Source organism: Gossypium hirsutum, chromosome A10 (genome assembly GCF_007990345.1).
Source record: "Gossypium hirsutum isolate 1008001.06 chromosome A10, Gossypium_hirsutum_v2.1, whole genome shotgun sequence".
Lineage (NCBI taxonomy): Eukaryota > Viridiplantae > Streptophyta > Magnoliopsida > Malvales > Malvaceae > Gossypium > Gossypium hirsutum.
Genome location: NC_053433.1, coordinates 107759725 through 107780873, shown reverse-complemented (window position 1 = coordinate 107780873; position 21149 = coordinate 107759725). Strand labels below are relative to the sequence as shown.

At 33.8% G+C, this 21149-nt stretch overlaps 2 protein-coding genes and 1 non-coding gene across 5 annotated transcripts; 1 reads left to right on the top strand and 2 right to left on the bottom strand.

Moving 5' to 3' along the window:
* Positions 1-1248: 1248 nt before the first annotated feature.
* On the bottom strand, positions 1249-2762 carry LOC121207645 (caffeic acid 3-O-methyltransferase 1). 3 transcript variants are annotated; one of them, XM_041078005.1, is made up of 5 exons: positions 2232-2737; positions 2103-2151; positions 1841-2015; positions 1699-1763; positions 1249-1615 (listed from the first exon to the last, which is right to left on the bottom strand). In XM_041078005.1, exons 1-5 carry the CDS (start codon positions 2396-2398, stop codon positions 1319-1321), a joined length of 753 nt encoding a protein of 250 aa, XP_040933939.1. In that variant the 5' UTR covers positions 2399-2737; the 3' UTR covers positions 1249-1318. The 3 variants fall into 3 exon arrangements, with proteins under 3 accessions (XP_040933939.1, XP_040933938.1, XP_040933940.1); XM_041078004.1 differs by having other exon boundaries at positions 1841-2151; positions 2232-2762; XM_041078006.1 differs by having other exon boundaries at positions 1841-2151; positions 2243-2357.
* Positions 2763-3892: 1130 nt separating this feature from the next.
* On the bottom strand, positions 3893-5230 carry LOC121208090 (uncharacterized). Its single transcript, XM_041078594.1, has 4 exons — positions 4934-5230; positions 4477-4822; positions 3966-4369; positions 3893-3901 (listed from the first exon to the last, which is right to left on the bottom strand). The coding sequence occupies exons 1-4, from the start codon at positions 5228-5230 to the stop codon at positions 3893-3895; spliced, it is 1056 nt and encodes a 351-aa protein (XP_040934528.1).
* A 616-nt stretch (positions 5231-5846) lies between these two features.
* Positions 5847-5953, top strand: LOC121208762 (small nucleolar RNA R71). Its single transcript, XR_005903887.1, has one exon. It is a non-coding gene; the product is annotated as a small nucleolar RNA R71 (small nucleolar RNA).
* The last annotated feature ends 15196 nt before the right edge of the window (positions 5954-21149 follow it).

Sequence of the window (21149 nt, the reverse complement as noted above, 5' to 3'; positions counted from 1 at the left end):
TGAGCAAGTATAGTAAGATAAGTCATTCCACAATCTCATTCCCAATTAGTAGTGAAAAAAATTGCCCATCCCTACATTTTATTTTTGTTTTGGAGGTTTTAACTCAACAAGTTTTTGCAAACCTTCATATACTAAACATCACAATTAAAGAGTTTGATTACCCAATTCTCCATTTGTGCCCAAATTAGCTAAAAAAGACTAAAACTCTATTTACCGATCAGCCTAAATAACTTTTTCAAAATATTATTTTTCATCCACAAAATAATTTGTTCTAATTATTATTATTATTTATTTCTTAAGGTATCTACTAGAGCGAGCTCAGTATCTAATTTTTTGTATTCTGTAGGCCCATTAAGGGGGTAAATGATGGCCGCGAGTTTTAAAATTGCTCCATACTTGGAGTAAGGATCGAACCTTCGACCACTGGTTAAGGTAAGAGAAATATGTTCTAGTTATTTATAATATGTTTGATTGAGTTTAATTTATCTAAATATCATTAACTTACTCAAAATAAAAAAAATTACACAAGTCTTATTAATAAAAGTAAAATAAAAATATTTAAACCTTTTAGATATTAAAATACAATATGCATATCAAAATAATTACACTTACTTTACTCTTAAAATCTAATGATAAAAGATTTGCATTGAAATGAAGTCATGTGCTCAAATCCCTTTTGGTAATCATAACCTTTAACATAAGTGCTCAAACATGTAAAGCCCAATCAATGCAGCAGCAAGCTCACTTAAAAGACTTTATTCCCAAAAATGATTTTTTGAATTATTTCATTAATTATGTATTTTAAAATATTAAATTTTATCAAAATATTTTATATTAAAAAATATATTTATAAAAATATTTCATTATTGGTGGAATGGCAATAAATTTTTTTTATAATTTTGTTTTTTTAAATAATATTTTTTAATTATTTTATTTAAAAATTATATAAAATAATTTTATAATAATATTAATTGCTCTTTAAAATAAAGGTATCTTAATAATTTTATAATTAAATTAATATTATTATTGAATTGATGTTGAGTTGATTTGTGACACCAACTCAATAAATAAACAAATTTATAATTATTTTTTAAAAATATTTTTCTTCATTTAACAAATTAAACTAAAGCAATTGAGAGTTTTTTTTTCTTTTATTCCTTTATTTTATCCCCCAAAACATAGAAAAACAACTGAAAATAAACACAAAAGATAATAATAATCAAAGATCCAATGATTCAGTTCATAAGATTACAAAAACAAACCCTAAATCCTTAATTATTTAACCAAATCAGACACATCATATCACCATGGAAATTAATCATTTATAGAATTCCATGACAGCAATCACATTGAAAACAAGGCACTTGAGTTGAAAGCTTGAAAACCCAGCATCCATGGCCATAGACTTCAACTGTTTTGCAGTCCTTTCCTTTGCACCAAATAGCATAGCCATGTTCAGATCCATTTGACAAATAAACTTAGCTGCATTACTTGCCTCTGTTTCCTCAACCATAATGAAACTTATTACTATCACTTTCCCTTTCTCTTCTAATGCTTCGTAGCAGTTTTTTAGGAGTTTTAAGCAATGCTCATCATCCCAATTGTGAAGAATTTCCTACAAAAACACAAACAAATTAAAATAGATACAATCGTAAAGTTTTGAATCCATCTAACTCCTATATAACCATGCATATCTACCTTCATCATTATGGTATCTGCTTTGGGAACAATTGAGAACATATCTCCTCCTACATGCTCAATGCCTGCATGATAACAAAGATAAATTTACGAGCCAACTTAAATAAACACACGTGAGTTTAAAGTAGGGTTATATAATTACCAGGGAAAGATGGGGCTGCTTGTACAACATGAGGCAAGTCATAGTTAATGCCTTTAATGGAAGGGTATTTGGAGATGATCATGTTGAGTGTAACCCCATATCCACCCCCAACGTCTACCAAAGTCGTTCCCCCTTGGAATCCATTGTATCTCTCAAGTATTTTCTTCACTGTTATCTTCGAAAGATTTGTCATTTCGGTGTCAAAACTCTTAGCATGTTCGGGATTTAAACTCGTATATTGATAAAAGGGCATCTCACGCACCTTCTCATAACGGTTCCCACCTTCAAGGACCAGATCTTTAAACTGTAACCTACATAAATCATACATATTAAACCCAATTTGATCGAATAATTATGGAAAAAACATGAGATTAGGCATAACTCAATGTACCAGAGTTCAACCTTGCCCTTGTTCATAATAGAAGCAACCAAAGATCCATTATTTTCGTCATTAACAAAAGCTTTACCAGCCCAAGTAAGTCCATAGACTCTTTCACCATCTTCTCCATTATCGCTGCCGCCGCTAACTAAACCATAGCAGGCGAGGAGCCGAAGCATGCGATCGAGAAGGGAAGGGGCGTCGGGGTTCTTCGCCTGAATCTCCGATGCGATGTGGTTGGAAGAAAGCTCGGCATGGGGACCTGCTTTCGCTAATATATCGAAGACACCGAGCTGGATTGCGGCATCCAAAACGTAAGGAACTATGCCGGAGGTTCGTAAACACTAAGCATAGCCGAATGCTTCTTCTTCTTCGGACATGGTGGACGAGGAAATCAGCTGATTCACGAGTGAACTCATTTTTTTTTCATTCATTGATGTTTCTTTGCTTGTGAGCAAATTTGAATAGAAACTAAAGCTGATTTCTTTCTTTTTTGGTTGGCAATTAAAAACCTCTGATGTAATTTGTGTACTAAATTTGTGTGCATATTACTTTACTATAAGTATTTTTAAGTAAATTAATTTTAAAAAATTTAAAAACGGTGTTACCAAACTTTTAAAATAAATAATCATTCAACTAATTACATTTGTCTTTTATCTAATTATGTTGACTTTCATTCACGGGTAATAGAAAAAGAAGACACTAGCAATGAAAAAGCAGTCAGCTAGATGGGAGGGTTTAGCTATATATTTTGTCTTTTTATCTAATTATGTTAACTTCCATTCACGGGTAATAGACTATTAATGACTACTTAATCAACTCTTTGGAAAAGGTCTACTTAATCAACTCACTAATTGAATAAACTACTAACATAAATTGGAAGACAATAAAATAAGAAAGAATAAATGATTGGTAAATTATTTAAAGGTAACCTATTAAAATAGTCACTTTTATTTGCTTTACGTTATATTTTAGTCACTTATGTTTGAAATGATACATTTTAGTCACTTACGTTATCGTGTTGTAACATTTTAGTCACTGAGCCGTTAATTGCCGTTAACAATGTAACAGTAAGTTGATATGAAACGTTAAATCATCATTTCAAATGAAAATTTTAAGTTAAATTCTAGAATTGGTTCTGATATTTTTTTCACTTTGAGCAATTTAATTTTTTTTTCTTTTATGTTCTTTTAACTTTTTTTTCTTTATTTTTCATTCTTTTCTGCATCTTACTCTGTTTTCCTCCCTTCTTCATTTCTTTTAACGTAGTTTTTCTATATTTTTCTTACGAGTGGCTTTGTTCAACTTTCTATAGTCAATACAAATTTTCCAACCCCTGATAGTTCTCATCGGGATTAACTCGTTTCGTTTATTCTCGACAATTGTGATCCCACTTTTCTTTGATACACATTGTACCAGACTTACCCAAGAACTATCTGAGATGGGGTAAATAATTCCGGCATCTAACCATTTGATTACCTCCTTTCATACTACTTCTTTTATGATAGGGTTAAGTTTATTTTGCTCATCAATTTTGCCTTTTTCACCTTCCTCTAAAATAATTTTATGCATACAGAAAGAAGGACTTATACCTCGTATGTTAGCTATGGTCCAACCAATTGCTTTTCTAAATTTCTTTAAAACAACAATCAATTGCTCCTCTTGATGTTTTGTCAAGTTCGCTGAAACCACATGCAAAGTAGAACTATTACCATGATAAATGTATTTTAAATGGGATGAAAATACCTTTAGTTCAAGTTTAGGCGGTTTCTCTATTGGCAACTTAAGTTGTGTAAATTCTCGAACTTCCAACTCTAGCGCTTTGAACCGCAGTGGTTGATCATAACTTCTCGGATTGGCTTCCACCAAAGCCATGTCTTCATTACCTTTTTCATCTTCGAATGGTTTAGACCCTAAAGTGTTCTCCAACGGGTCTTCTTCAAAATTGCTTTCCATAGAAACTAAGGTTTCTAATTCCTCCATTACTGAACACTCTTCCATCGGATTGGGAAATTTCATGTTCCTCAGAACGTTAAACATTACCTTATCGTCTTGAACTCTCATAGTGAGTTCTCCTTTTTGCACATCTATCAACGTTCTTCTTGTGGCTAGGAAAGGTCTCCCCAGGATGATCAAAACTTCTTTATTTGCTTCAAAATCCAAAACAATAAAGTCAGCAGGAAAAATAAATTTATCAACTTTTATTCTAAAGATTGATTCGGTAGTTGAAGTGTCACAGTAGTATGTCTTATTTCACCTATTCCGAACAGTTTGAAAATAGATTTAGACATCAAGTTGATGCTTTCTCCTAAGTCACATAAAGCTTTACCGTAATATGATTTACTGATGTTGCAAGGTATCGTAAAGCTTCCAGGATCCTTCAGTTTTAGAGGTAGCTTGTTTTGTAATAACACACTACACTCATTCGTCAAAGCGTTTGTCTCATACTTACTAAGTTGTTTCTTCTTGGACAAAATATCCTTTATAAACTTCACATAGTTGGACATTTTCTCTAAAGCCTGCACTAATGGAATATTGATGTGTAATTGCTTTAAAACATCCAAGAACTTCTTGAATTCTACCTCTTGTTTCTTCTTATGCTGCTGAAGTCATTGATGATATGAAACTCTAGGTTGATACATACAACTTTTCTGATGAGATAAATCTGCAAAAGAAGGTGTTAGCTTTTAAGAATTCATTAGTTTAGGGTTTACCTCATCAAATTTTTCAACGTCTGGCTTTTCAGTTGTAGGAACTTTAACTATTGGTTGACTTCCCTTCTTTTCAGTAAGCTTTTCTTCAACCAAAACCTCCTTAGTTTCCAAAATCTTACCATTTCGTAACTCGACTACCTTACAATGTTCTTTACCCAAATTTCTCGAATTTTTTATATCACTCGGCAAGGCTCCTTGCGGTCTACTACAAAACTCAGTAGCTAACTGACCTATCTGATTCTCTAAATTTTTCAATGTTACTGCTTGACTTTGGATCAAGGCGTCATTTTTAGCCATGTATGCTTTCAACAAGTCCTCCAAACTATTTGATAACTCAAATTGAAGTGGTTTTAGGGTTTGTTAGTTAAACCCTTGGGTTTGGTTGGGTCTATACTGCATCTGATTGTTGTTCGGTCCATTTTCTTGGTTACTCCAGGGAAAGTTCGGATGATTCTTCCACAATGGATTGTAGAAGTTGGACTATGGTCCTTGTCCATTTCTATTTTGATACTGATTCCTTACATAATAAACTAATTCGGGATTTGAAGGGCAATTCTTGAAAGAATGACCATCTCCACAGTATACCTAAGAAATTACATCATACTAACTTGGTGATTGAGTTGCAAAATTATTTAAACCATTAGTGGTAAACTATTTTAACATTGAGGAAATAGAAGACACCTGAACAGAGAGTGAAGTCAGTGTGTCCACTTTATGCATTCCGGCTACTTGTCTTCTTGAAACTGCTCAATTTTTCGGCCATTGGTAATTGTTGCTTGCGATCCTCTCGACGATCTCGTAAGCTTTGTTATAAGACTTAGAAAAAATCACACCATTCACAGAAGCATCTACCATTAATCATGTATGTGCATTGAGATCGTTATAAAATGTCTCCAATTAGATACAATGAGGAATCCTATGATAAGGACACTTATGAAGCAATTCTTTAAACCTTTCCCACACCTCATATAAAGACTCGTATCCAATTGTTAGAAAGTAGTTATCTCATTAAGTAACTTTGCATTTTTGCTCGGTAGAAAGTATTTTGCCAAAAACTTTTCTGCTAATTCTTGCCAAGTAGATATTGAATTTGGTAGCAATGAATTCAACCATTGTAACAACCCGTTTTTAGAGGTGTCGAAAATAGTGGTTTCAGGACTACAAATTCTGACGAATAAATTATTATATTATTATTTTAATGTTTACAGAATTATATTAAGGCTGTATTAAAATTTTGATAAGAAATTTTGATGTTTAAATGGTTAATTAGGTGAAAAGGACTAAATCATAAAAAGTGTAAAAGATGAGTTCTATTAGTTAAAAGGGTCCAATGGCTATGAAATCTTAAAGTAAAGGACTTAAATGGTAAAAAAACCATTTAATGAGTTAGTGGATATGCATGGATAGGTTTTAATGAACCTTTGATAGTTTTAAAGGTTAATTAAGTAATTTGATAATTAAATAAAAATGTTAAGAAATTAAAAGATGACAAACTATCATCTTTATCATTTTTATCTTTTCTAACCTAAAACCACCATTAAAGAAGGCTTGAAGCATTTGGTTAAGCTTGTTGCTTGCATGGTATGTGATTTCAACCCCGTTTTAAATGATTTTTATGTTTTTAAGTTCGTTTTAGCTTAATCTAACTAGCCTGGGGAATAATTTGCAAAACTGTTAAAGGTTGAGGGACTTTCCATGAATGCATTTGAATTATTTTTGATATTAATTGATATATTATGAATCTTTTTTTAAAAATAAACAAGTTTTATTAAGTGATTTTTGATGAATTTTAGAAATAAGGATTAAATTGTTAAAGGTATAAATTCTAGGGTTTTATTGTTAAATGATGGTAAACATGAGTTGGTTCAAGGTCCTTTGCATATTTTATTAACATGGATTTAGATTAAAATGGTTAGCTTTTAAGTTATAAGCTTAAGGACTATATTATGAAAAGTTAAAATGTTAAGGGCAAATTAGTAATTTTGCATAAATATGAAATGTTGATGAAATTGAATACTAGAAGTATTTAGTTGATTAAAATTTACCTATTTAGATAAAGGTAAACCACGTTTGGACTTAGATTGAAGAAAAGTTAAAAGTTTGATCTAACTTCTAAGCTCTAATTATCGAGGTAAGTTCATATGAACTGTCATAGTTTTAATGTTATCTAAATTGAATGCTTATTATATTGTTTTAATGTAAATGAATCAGTATATAAATGCATCAATGCTATGACGAATTGACGGATATCGAGTCCTGGTTGAACCTTAAGAATTCTTAGGATACAAATGACATGTTATTAGGGATTTCATGTTTCGAGTGCTGGTCTTGAATGTCACACGGATGAATGAGGTCCTGCATTTGTTGTGGATTCTCTACAGCTCATATGAGCAGCATCGTGTAGCTTACATTCTTACCCACAGCTCGTGTGAGCATGCCCATTTCACGACTTGTGTGAGCAATGATGTAAAGGAAATGTTACAATTATATGTAAAGGCACACTTTGTGTAAGCTTTCTTGAGTATCTGATGTAATTCTAAACGGTTCAATGAGTATGAAAGGAAATGAAATGGTAAGTGTTCAAATGGAATGTATCATGAACTTATGAAAAGGGTTTATGAACTAAATGGTGTGATTACATGTGAAAATTTACTTGTTTATGGATGGATTCATTTGAACCATGTGCAAGAGTACTAACTTGTGAATTTGGTGATGTTATATAGGCTTATGCCAAGCTTATGGTTTTAGTTGATATTATACTTAGCTTTATACATTATGCAAATGAAATGGTAAGTTGTGTTTAAGTTTATATGCACTTACTAAGCACTTGTTGCTTACGTAGTTGATTTCCTTGTTTTATAGATTATCAAGAGCTTGATTTGGTTGGAAGCTCGTTGGAAGCCTATCATACTATCCAACTGTCAATTTAATAGTTTTTGAGCAATTTAGCCAAGGTTTATAATGGCATGTATGGGATGATTTGTAATGGTATTTTGATGAATGTGTTGTTGGTGCTTTGGCATGTATAAGCCTTTAGAAGTTGTGTTAGTTTGGTGCACTTTGATACTTACCAAATTATGTCATTTTGGTCACTTGTAAATGATTGTAAGGAAGGTTCTTTAATGGTTTGAGAATGGTCATTTGTGGTATGTTTTAGTACCTGTTTGAGTTAGGTTTATATGCATGAAATGTGGTAATATGAACATGTTTAGGTAGGTGTTGTTTGGATGCATTTGAGGTGCCTTTGAATGACATATTGGTTAGGTGAATTAGGTTGTTTGAATTGGCATGATTATGTGTATTTGAATGATGCATTAATACATTGAAAGTGTACACAAATGGATTGAATGTCTATGCTTGAATTTGTTAGGAAATGGTTTGATTTTAGGTAAAATTTTGGATTCACACGGCCTGAGACACAGGCTGTCACATAGCCATGTGAGACACACAGCCTGACAACACGGTTGTGTGTCATTTGTGATTTCTAAAGGTTCTAAGTTAGTGATTTACACGGCCTAGCACACGGCATGACACACGAGCATGTGGGGCAACTCAGAGAGTTACAGGGTCTGGCACACAAGCATCTGACATGAACGTGTGACCCTACTTAGAGAGTTACACGGGTGAGGACATGGGATGGGACATGGCCATGTGTCTATTTTTCGAAAGTTAAATGGCCTGGCCATACGGAAGCATATTATATTGAAACTATTGAAGATTTGTTAAAGGATTTTCAATGATTACTACGTCGTTGACGAAATTGCTTCAAAAAAATAGTTAAGTTTGAATGGTCTGAAAAGTGTCAGCAAAGCTTTGATCAGTTGAAAGCGTTGTTGACTGAAGCCCCTCTATTGGTTTAGCCAGAGTTCGGTAAGGAATTTGTGATTTATAGTGATGCTTCATTAAATGGTTTAGGTTATGTTTTGATGCAAGAAGGCCAAGTAGTAGCTTATGCTTCTTGATAGTAAGTTACATGGCCTAGTAAATAGCCTGGCACACGGGCATGTGGGGCAACTCAGAGAGTTACATGGCTTGGCACATTGGCATGTGACACGGCCGTGTGACCCTACTCAGGGAGTTACACGAGTGAGGAAGGACTCGGTTGTGTGTCCCTTGTACAAAAGTTACACGGCCTGGGGAGATTTTACATGGCCTGGCCATACGGCCGTGTGACCTCAGTTTCCTAATTTTTGCAACTTTTTCTGAACTTTTCTATTTTGTTTCAAATTAGTCCTGAACTGCTTCAAAGCTATTTTTAGGGCCTCGAAAGCCCAATTTAGGGACAAAGTGCATGTGAATGAATGGAACAAAGTGCATGTGAATGAATGGATTATGATATGTTTAATTTATTTAAATGATTGGATGTTAAATGTTTCTTATTGTACGGTAATACTCTGCAACTCTAATCCGGTGATGGAGATGGGTTAGGGGTGTTACGGCCATGCTCATGCTCGATCTTGCAACGAGTACAAAAACAATATTAACCTCAGTGCATCTTCAGTCACACCAGCTAACTTAAATGAATCAATCACCTCCATGAATAATCGAAGGTGTAAGTGTGGATATTCCATGGGCATACTACTGAACTAGCCCACCATTTGGAGCATTTGAAACATAAATGGTTTCAATTCGAATTGGGGTGTAACTTCCCGTTTTTAGTCGAATCAAAATAGTGGTTTCGAGACCACAAATCCAAAATCAAAATAATTATTTTATTATTATTTTAATTTTTATAGTATGATAGTATGATTGTGTGAAAGTTTCGTTAAGAAATTTTATCGTTTGAATGTTCAATTTGATAAAAAGGACTAAATCGCGTAAAGTGTAAAACTTGTGTTCTATTAGTTAAAGGTCTCTAATAGCTATATAACTTTAAATTGGAGGTCCTTATGTGATAAATATCCCAATAATATGATAGTGGGTGACAATGGCTTGGTAATATTGTACATTGAATTAATTTTAAAGGTTAATTTTGGTATTTAGTAATTAAAGTTAAAACAAGTAAAACAAAACAAAATTTTATCCCATTATCATCTTCTTCAACCGAACCTAGGGCAAAAGAGGCCATTTTTCATCTCTTTGATTCGTCCATGCTATCCTTGCTCAATTAGGTATGGTTTTTGTCCCGTTTTTAATGATTTCTGTGTTTTTGAGATCGTTACAGCTTAATCTAGCTAGCCCAGGGACTAATTTGTAAAACTATTAAAGGTTTAGTGTTTTTTCGTTGATGAATATAGGTGTATTTTGATGTTTGATGATAGAAAATGTATGCTTGTTGTTAGATAAACAACATTTGTTAAGTGATTTTTGAGAAAATTGTCATTTAGGAATTAAATTGAGAAATGTTGAAATTTTGCGGTTAAATTGTGAAATAAATGAAAAATATGGGCTGTTAGAGACTTAATTGAAATTTGGCTAGCATGGGTGTGGGTTGAATTGAATGAATTTGTATTTTTATGAGATAAAGACTAAATCATAAAAAATGTTGAAATATTAGGGGCAAAAGTGTAAAGTTGCCTTAATGTGTATTTTGGACTAAATTGAATAGAGTGATCATTAAATAAGTTAATTTTGATTACATTTAGACTAGGAAATGCAAAATTTGGATTTAAATCGGGGAAAAACAAAGTATCGGACTAATTGACTTATTTTACCCTTTTTGCAATCGAGGTAAGTTCATATGTAATAAACAATTTTATATTTGTGTTTTAAATGCTTTGAAATTGCATAAATTGTGAATGATTCGATAAATTTGAAATCCCGATTGAGCCTTAGGAATAGATTAGGATACAAATGACATGTTATTAGGGGTTATGTGATTAGGGTGCTGGTCCGTCCTACCGGTGGCTGAGTTACATGGCGTGTGTTGTGGATTCTTGTCAGCTTGTGTGAGCGGCATCGTGTAGCCTTGTCAAGACCGTTAGCTTGTGTAATCAGACCCGTTGATAGCTCGAGAGTGAGCATTATATGCAATATGAGATTGAGATAGCTTCAGCTATATATGTGGCACTTAGGGTACGAGATTTCCCAAGTATCCGATAGTATTCCAAATGGTTCAATGGTTATATGAAAGTTATGGATGACTATGAGATTAATTCGAGATGGTACAAGTATGTACATGAACAGTATAAGCTTTGAATCGAAGAAACTTGTAAAATTCACATTTAACCTTGTGATTGAATATGCGATAGGTTTGTGTATTTATTGAGTTGTATATTGATATGATTAGCTGTTTAAATTGTGTTTGTATGATAATACGAGTTTATTATTATATGAACTTACTAAGCTTTATAGCTTACATTGTTTATATTTCCATGTTTTGTAGCGAAATCAAAGCTAGCTCAGATTCGGGAATCGTCGGAGACCTCATCACTCTATCAAGCTATCACTTTAGTACTTTTGAATCTATGTTTTTGGATATATGGCATGTATAGGAACTTTGATCATTTTGGTATATATATTAGTAATGAAATTAGCCATTTGGATTGGCTTGTAAACATTTAATGTTTGGTTTGGTATATAGCTATGAGAGTTGGCTTATTTTGGTTGATTTGGTTGTGTATATATATATATGCAAATGGCCTTTATTATGCATATGGTAATTGTATTATAAATGCTTGTGATGAAAGGTAGTTTGTAAATTGGTAAATTGTGTATCATATGTTTGATAAGTTAAGTTTGTCATGTATGTGATTTTAGGTAAGATGATGCTTAAATGAATGTGGTCTTATTCATGATTTGAGATTATGAGTTTTGGTATGAAATTGAATGGTACATTGTGGTTTTTGTGTACTTTGTATTATTGATATTGTTATGGAATGAATTAAGCTTATTTGAGATTGGATGAATACCTATTTGTGCCATTTTGTGTGCCATTTGGTTTGGTGTAGGTGTATGCAAATTTGGGTGGCAAATTGACTTGGTAAATAGCCTATTTTTGTCCACAGGGGAGAGACACGGGCATGTGTCTCAGCCGTGTATGACACACGGTCAGGTTACACGACTATGTGTCCCTTGGTGTTAAATTAGAAATCAAGTCAATATGCTCCAGATGGCCTAGCACACGGGCGTGTGACTTGGCCGTGTGGCATAAGTCAGTATACCTTACATTTTTGGCACGGCCTAGCACATTGCCTGGCACACGGGGTGTGTGACCATTTCAAAGGGCATACGGGTTGGTCACACGGGTGTGTAGTTGGCTGTGTGACCCAAGTCAGAGAGTTACATAGGGTTGGACATGGGATGGGACATTGGCATGTGATCCCATTATGTATGTCCACACGGCCTGTGACACGGGCGTGTCTTTGGCTGTGTGAGACACACAGTCGGGCCACACGAGCATGTGTCTTCTGTATTTTATAAAAAATTTCTAAGTTTTTTAAAATTTTCCTAATTTATCGATTTAGTCCTGAACCACCCTGAATGCATGTTTTGGGCATTGTGAGCTCGTATTAGGGACATTATCAATGTATGTGAATGTTTTATATTTGAAATGCAAAATGTATGAGAAATGTTTATTTAATTGAGTTATAAGTCCGATAATGCTCCATAACCCTATTCCTACAATGAATACGGGCGAGGGGTGTTACAGGGGGTGCCTCAATATTTAGTCTTTTAATTCCTGGATTTAACTCACTGAAGAGTGGCATAGCGTATTGTCTTATGGCATGATTCCTATCATCAACAATAAAGATTGGGTTATGCACTTGATTGAATCCATTACCTTGTCCATGATTTTGATTTCCAAGGTCCATCTCGGTTTGTCTTTGAGCAGATCTCGGATGTCTTCTTTGTTTAAAAGTCCGCTCAATTTCAGGGTCCACAGGTAATAGATCAATGATTCGATCTATGCTTATAAACACTTTATAAATAAATCAAAATAAAGAACAAAAAATAAAATAGTAAAGTTAAAAAAATAAAAATAAAAACCAAATTGTAAAAATAATTTCACAAAGAATGATTGAGGAAATAGTCCCCAGCAAAGGTGCCAAAAACATGTAACGAGTTGTGTGCAACTGTACACGGTCATGCAAGTAGTAAGTAAGTAAAATGAGTTATCGTCTCCACAATGACTATATAAGCTTAATTGATTATTTGCAAAATTATAAATAACAATTTGATTTAAAAACTTAATAATTTGGATGGTGATGATTAAACTAAGTAAAATTAACTAGATGCAAAAGTTGATCCCTATGCAATTCTAATCTAGATGCAATTCACCTTAATGTATGAATTAATGGCTTTAGCTACAAAAACAATCAACATTAAATGGGCTAGGATAATTATATTAATCAATTCAATTTACTTTATCATGCTTAACAATGTTCAGAAATACTTCCATGGCAACTCGATCTTTCATGAGTTTGGAAACCAAATTAAGTTTGGAAACCAAATTAAGTCTTTTCGAAATCTTTCACTTAGTTAAATATGTATTTTACTGATCATATTAACTAAGGGTTTCTTAGCATTTATGTAAGGTCATAGGGACATTTACTTTTGCAACAATTTAATTACATAAACCTAAAAACTATGCAAGATAATAGAGCTACGGGTTTAAGGATCTAAATTGAGCATTGCACTTTTCAATTATGTGTCTACTAGCCATCGTCTGGTTAGGATCGCTCAGCTAATCTGAGTACACCTAATCATGTATGAATGAAATGCATCATGATATTAATTGAAAACATGATTGACTGAAGCCTAAACATATTAAACATGAATAAAATATATCTTATTGAATTAACATAACCATTCTAGAAGATAGGATTTAAAATATCATCGTTGATGTCAAAGATAATAAATTCAAAGCAAACATGATTAAAATAAATAACAAGAGGAAAGAGTAAACTCTATTCAGTTCAGCAGCCTTCTGATCTATTCTGACTGTATCAATTCAACAGCCTTTTGGATTTATTTTGACTATGCACTCCTTCGTTTTGCTCGATGCTTCTTTTGCTAAGGAGTTCTTACGGTGGCCGACCAAAGAATGCTTTTGACGAAGCTTTTGTGGCTAAAGGATGAAAAAGAGATAGGTGGATATATAAGAGAAGGAAAAGGGAAATAGAATACAGAGAATATGCTAATGTGAGGAGAATGGGATGTGAGGGATGATGGACTAAGGGATTGATGTATGGTATTTATAGGTGAAGGTAAGTGGTAGAGTTTGCTAAAAATAGATTTTAAATTCCTTCTTTTTCTATCATACATGGCCGCCCATGTTTCAAGGAGAAAGGGATGACTTAGAATTCAAACCAAGGCTATTAATAGCCATAGGGTGGACGGTTTCAACAACAAGTTGTTAGGTTGATTTGTGATTATTTTCCAATTTTAAGGACCTTCAATTAAATACCCCAAAGCTTGATTTTAAGCATGCATATATTTGTGCTGAAATTGGGCTTTAGTTCCCCCTTTTTTGGACAGTTTTTCAGTCCAATAATTTAGTAGACATGTCCATCTTTTAACACATCTTTTTTTGGGTTAAATTATCAACCTCATGACCCAAGTTACATGGTCTTGCAGTCTGCATGTCAATGTTTCATTCACATTAATCACATCCTCAATGGTTCTCCTACATAGTGTAAAATCAGATATTAAAAAATTAACATGAAATAATATAAAATATGTACAGAAATCATGTAATTAAGCACAATTTCACATACTTTATAAATTCATGCCCAATATTATTAATCAAGTAAAATTCACTTATTTTAATAACAATTACTCGAGATTAACATATTTATTAAGTAAAAAGGTGGTAAAAATATATAGAAAAACCCTTATAATTTTGAGTTTATAGTAACCCTGTTCCCAACTCTACTTAGTTCGTTGCACTTGGGCCTTCCCTTTCATGCTTTTAACATCTGATTTGCTCCGTTGGTTCGACCATAATTGCTTTCCATCATACGCTTAGTGATGCCGCATTCATCCTCCTCCACCACCCTCTCAGCAATGCCTGGCACTCTTTCCATCAGATAAGTAGTATTTCCCCTTTCCAATCTTTCCATTGCTAAGTAGTGAGCCAACAAGGTTCTCTGTCTGGGAACATGACCAAACTCACACTTCCTAAAATAGCCCAACATTATTTTCAAATCTAGGATGTAAGCATTTATTTTTGAAAAATCTTGGCTTTCTGATTGCAGCTTTATTACTACTATTTGAGAGTCACCCTCGATTAACACCTTCTGCAACCCCAGATTAGCCCCCAGCTGGAGGGTCTGTTGTAACGCCCCAAACTTGACCTGATTACTAGGTCCAGATTTTATGTATTACTTCACATTACACTTAGTAAAATCTCAAAATAGTATACGTGTACTCTTTACTTAAAACATTTTTCTTATTATTTCATATAAAATCTCAATATTGAAGAAACAAAGAAAAAATATTTACAAATTTACACTAGACTTATCACATTTATTACAACATAAGAGTTTGCTAAAAGTAGAATTTGTATGCATATTACTAAGTTGTCTTCTGTATGCATATTACTAAGTTGTTCTGAGACTCTTATTCTTGGTGGATACAATTTACTGATCTTACAATGGTGGATTCCTATACTGAGCTGAATAATTTTTTGACTATTAATTAGATCATTCCTGACACAAACCCAATACGTGTTCAAACTGATGAGGAACAATCTAAACTATCCAAAAGAATTTCCAAGTCTACGTTACAACGCATAAGAATACCCTTGATGACATACAACTATGACTCTAGAACAAAACATGATACTATTCAGATGTGGCGGATACTATATAACTCGAATTATTCTAAACTGGATATCTTTCATGACTACGAATAAGCCCATTATTCTAAACTGGTACAGTACTATAGTGCATATCCTCTTCAGAAATATAGAAACATTTTTCATATCAAGAATCATTCCTTTAGAAACATTTAGTTAATTATAGACATATCAAGTCTTTATCTTAACTTCATATATTGAAGAGACCTTAGTACTGAACTCATAAGCGGATAACCAAATTCTGCAATTAAGGCATTCCCACATATGCCACACAAGTGTTTAATAATTCGCCACAAAGGGGACATAGAATATGCCACAAAGGCTTACAAACCATGCCATAATGAAAACATACAGAGTTACATGTTTATTGTCTCAGCGGACTTTCACAGAAGGTGCCATGGGTTTCTCCCACATGGACTTATTCATAACTTCATGTCGTGATCTGTTAGTTCGATTACATATCATCGAAGGCATCACCATGAACATTCTTAGCATTATGTCACGGGACTCTACCACATGGACTTACATATTTTTATGTCTTGATTTGGCAGTCCAGCTTTCATCATATTAGAGGCATTACCATGAGTTTTTTCGTACCACATATTACCATGGGTCGTAGCCACATGGTCTTACACTTACATTCATATTGTGACATGCCAGTCTTGTTAGCAATATAACTGCCCTACCAGAAGCATCACAAAGGTCTCAGAATTCACTTGCCTAGATTTATCCATGCTCCTGATTGATTTGTATTCTTCCATATCAGACTTTACCTGAACATTTATCACTCAAATTCCTATTTAGATAATACTTCATACATATTATTATTGCACATGTAACACTTTATTATGCTTCACGAACTTACCCATTACCCCAAGTTATATATATATCTATTTGAACAATTTTATATACTGGAGTCAGAAAAGAGACTCACCTATTACTCACCCATCTTACAGCTTGGAGTTCATAACTTGAACATCCTTCTTGAACCAACATCAACAATTGCTTAAAGAACATAGAACCACTATTAAAATCCATTTATAGACAGATGGCTAACATCTCAATACAAATGAACCCCATACAAGGTCTCTTATTCACAACCCACTATTCATATGCTTCTTAATACCTTTATTCTTTTAAAAACTTAACATGCAAAGCTATCAGACTTACCGGAGGGTTGAAACATCCACTCATTAATTCAAAAGCCTTAGCTTCTAGCTTAATTAAGGAGAAAAAAACATATAAGTTTAAGAAGAAGAACCAAATAGTAGTGTTCAAGGAAGGAAAACCCTCCAGTAAACCATTCTCACCATTTATATATATCCATCACCTTTTAGTGGACCATGACAAGTGTCAAACACATCCAGAGTTTGTCCTTTTAAATGGCCTACAAAGGACGGAATGAGCATAAATAATAATTTAGAGCAGATGCTTCTTGACCAGTCAACCTAGTTGGTTCCTAATTAGATCTCATTACCAAAAGTTGCTTGTTAGTACTTGAACAAACTAGGCTTACTATACCTTTGGCGGTAACTTACACAAGTCTTACTCTTCTTTTTGTCGAATTCGTCCTTTAATTAGGAAATACTAAAAGAACCAACTCTTGATATACCTCTAGTGGTGGATACTCTATACGCCAAAACATGAGTTCTCCAAAAGCTTTTAAATTTGGCAAAGTCACTACCAGAGTGCTCCCAAACAAACAAACTTTATCTTTACATGCCTTCTACTTGGATCAGCTAGATTTAGGGTGAAACAAAAGGCATGCAAAGGTCTCCATCACAAAAGCAGTAGGTATATGATTACTGATAATAATTCTAGAACTAAGGACAGATCCATTTTTATCCCTTTTTACTATTCCCAGATAGGATCTCTTCGTATTTGCTTGAAATGCCACATCGTAATTAATTTTAATGTATTCTATTTTCATAGGTTGCCATTGATCCATCTCTATCTTATGAACATGTAATCATGTATGTGTCACTTCAACTTCATGTAAATACAAATAAACTTTTCTAGCAATACCCTGAGGTGAATGGGTAACTTTATCATACACCCATGTGTTTCTTACTGACCACAGAAGCCATAAATTATAGACCACCTTCTCACATGTATGTTTAAGATAATTAGAGAAAATATAGGCTAGCCCATTCTTGCAAGCTAAGCTCTGATATTTGTTGTGGCCATTGAACTTGCAATAGATTCCAAGTTTTTGCACTAGTTGGACAATCATAGGAGGAGCGTTCCAATGTCTTTGGGCTATTTGCACATTTAGGAAAAACTAGAGAATGTACTAATATTTTGTTGAATAAGTTTTATAAATTAAGAATCTAACTATGAAATATCCTCCAACTTGTAATTTTTGCCTTCTCTGGAAAATCTAATAGCCAGAGTTATTTGTAAAATGTTGTGACATTGTTATGAAGTTCAATAGGCAAGGTAGAGTTTGATGCTCGTAACAGGACCTTGTAGCCACTTTTGACTGAGCATTCTCCCATTGCTTCCCCACTCCAAACAAGAGAACCCTCTCTAGATGTATTGGTAAGTGGAATACACATAATTCTATTTGATACCTCCGAGGTAAAGATATGGGTAAGTAGTTTTTTCCTCCTTTATCTAGATTGAGGATCAAATAAATTTGCTACCTTACTTTCTGATACATTTCCCCTTGTGATGAATCCTATAATCATCTGTACCAGGAACCTACGTGTCCTCCCAAATGTCAATATTGGTCTCATTTTTAACCAACTAGTATAGTCTCCTTCACAACAAGGCTTTTGCCACCCAAATACTCTTCCAAGTAAAAGAAAGGTAAGCCCCTAGATTAGAATTCATAAACTCTATGTTTGGGAATACTTAGCCTTAAGGAACCTTGCTAATAATGAATTTGGCTTATAAATCAAAAGCTACCCATGCTTAGTAAGAAGCGCCACATTAAATTTCCTTAAACTTTGAAAACCCATTCTCCCATTCCTCTTAAGTTTACACATTTTTGTGCAATTACACCAATGAATTCCCCTCTTACCCTCATATTTTTCCACCAAAATCGACTTATGATGCCCTCTATTTTTGAGCATAATGATGCTAGTAATAAAGAACATGAAATCGCGTAACTGGGAATTGCCTGTAGGGCGCTTTTAATGAAAATCTCCTTACCTACCTGAGATAACGGTTTGATGCTCCAATTATTGATGCGATTTCTTAGCTTATCTTTAAGTGCTTGAAATGGCTGTTTCTTATTATGCCCTAGCATGTTGGGAAATCCCAAATATCTCTCAGGCTCCAAAGAGAACCGGAGCCCCAATACTTCTAAAACCTGACTCCTTATAATTTTTTGAACATTTGAGCTATAAAAAATCATTGACTTGCCGAAATTAATACTCTACCCCGATGTGCTTTCATACTCCTTTAGAATTTGTTTTATCCTTAAAGCTCTGTTGTTCGTGGCTTCCTCAAATGGAATAGAATCATCTACAATTAATAAGTGAGAAATCTCCAAACCCCACCAACAGACTTTCACTCCCTCTATGAAACCCTCCTGCTTAGCCAATCTCATGAGAGTGGAAAGACCTTCACTACAAATTAGAAAAAGATAAGGACTAAGAGGATCACTTTATTGGAGCCCTCTCGATGGTGATATCACTTCCCCAACTTCCCTGTTAAGAACAATCAATTAGGATACAGTACTAACGCATCGCATAATAGAGTCAACACAAGATCGTACAAAACAGATTTTTAGCATCATTTTCTCTATAAAAACCCCATTCTACTCTATGATACGCTTTACTCATGTCTAATTTAAGAGGAAAATAACCCTTTCTTCTTCTTCATCTTTGCTTAAAAGCATTCAAAATTTAATAAGCATTGATGATATTACCTATTATCAGTCTCCCTGGGACAAATGAGCTTTGTGCCTCATTAATAAATTTTTTACCTATTACTTTTTGAAAGCGATTCACCATTGTTTTTAAAATCATTTTGTATAAGACCGAACACAGACTGATAGGTCTAAATTTTTGCAAACTAACAGGATTAGTTGTTTTAGGAATGAGAACTATATGAGTTGTATTTTTGTCCCTTATTGAAGCTCCACCATTAAGGATGTCCAAACAAAACTCTCCAAAATGTTGACCCACAATAGGCTAGTATTTTTGGAAGAATAAAGCTGGCAAACCATCCAACCCCAAAGCTTTCGTTGGGGCCATACTTTTAAGTGTCGTGTAGACCTCTTCCCTTTCATACATTGTTACAAGATATGCGTTCATGTCCCTCGGTATACAATTGTCCTCACCATACAAAATGTGATTCACATCACCTAACTCCCGCGAGGTGAACAGATCGAAAAAGTATTCATGAGAAATCACCCCTATTTCTATACTCTCTATAACAATCTTCCCATCTCTCCTACTCGACCCTTTAATTTAGTTTGATCTCCTTCTTCGCGAGGCAAAACGATGGAAAAAAGTCATATTTTGATCCCCCATTTGTAACCAATTAGCCTGAGTCCTTTGCTCCTAGTAAAACTCCTGCTTGTTAACTTCTAAATTTAACTAAGTCTTGCATTAAACAACTCAGACGAATTTTTTTCATCCCTATCACCTTTATTTAAGTACTCTACTTTGGTATGTAGCTTTGTCAAATTTTCTTTCTTGCTCCTTTCTAAATTGGCTACCCACTCTTGTAAACCAATACATAACAAAGCAAGCCTATGTAGAATTGGGTTGGAACTATTGTCCCACAAGCACCTTACCTCATGCTCACAAGTTTATTCGAGTGCCCACTAGGACTCAAATCGTAGTTTACTACTAGCTTTACAAAGATCGCCCTTATCTGTCTCCACAAGATATGAACAATGATCATAAATCATGTGTAGCAAATGTGTAACACCCCATACCCGGCCCAGTCACCAGACCCGAGTTACAGGATGCTAAATCAACTAACGAAACTTAATCACATGCATACATGGCTACGAGAAAGATCTACAGTTACTAAATTAATTATTTTAGAGACATTCAAGTTTAATTATGCATTTTTTAAGACAATAGAAATAGATTTATCAGTCATGAAAGTTCATTTGATTTAAATCCTATTGAACAACGTAGGTATCGATACTAATGTACAAATATTGTTATTTTGTAACACAGGTATCAATACTAATGTAAGAACAAATACCATTTTAGCTTTTTGCCAAATATTGATTTAAACCGTTTTTCCGATACCTTGGTAGGGGTATCGATATTTTTTTTCATAAGTATCAATACTCGCATAAGGTATTGATACCAAAGTTAGATTCTATCAAATCTGAAAACGTCCCTGTAACATCCCTAACCCGTATTTGTCGCCGGATTAGGGTTACTAAGTATTACTGAACAAACAGAACATTACATTATACATTTCATACATCAATACAATCATAACTTAAATCAATCATTCACATACATATCATCCCTAAATCGAGCCCTCGATGCCCTAAAA

What these genes read in the sequence shown, in the direction of transcription:
- LOC121207645 (XM_041078004.1), bottom strand. Translation starts at nt 2,398, where the DNA reads ATGCTTCGGCTCCTCGCCTGCTATGGTTTAGTTAGCGGCGGCAGCGAT. An exon ending in AAGGGCAAGGTTGAACTCTG is followed by an intron (nt 2,152 to 2,231) that starts GTACATTGAGTT and finishes TGATTTATGTAG; the next exon opens with GTTACAGTTTAAAGATCTGG. An exon ending in CAGATACCATAATGATGAAG is followed by an intron (nt 1,616 to 1,698) that starts GTAGATATGCAT and finishes GTGTTTTTGTAG; the next exon opens with GAAATTCTTCACAATTGGGA.
- LOC121208090 (XM_041078594.1), bottom strand. Translation starts at nt 5,230, where the DNA reads ATGGCTAAAAATGACGCCTTGATCCAAAGTCAAGCAGTAACATTGAAA. An exon ending in ACGTTGAAAAATTTGATGAG is followed by an intron (nt 4,823 to 4,933) that starts GTAAACCCTAAA and finishes CAATGACTTCAG; the next exon opens with CAGCATAAGAAGAAACAAGA. An exon ending in TTTCAAACTGTTCGGAATAG is followed by an intron (nt 4,370 to 4,476) that starts GTGAAATAAGAC and finishes TGGATTTTGAAG; the next exon opens with CAAATAAAGAAGTTTTGATC.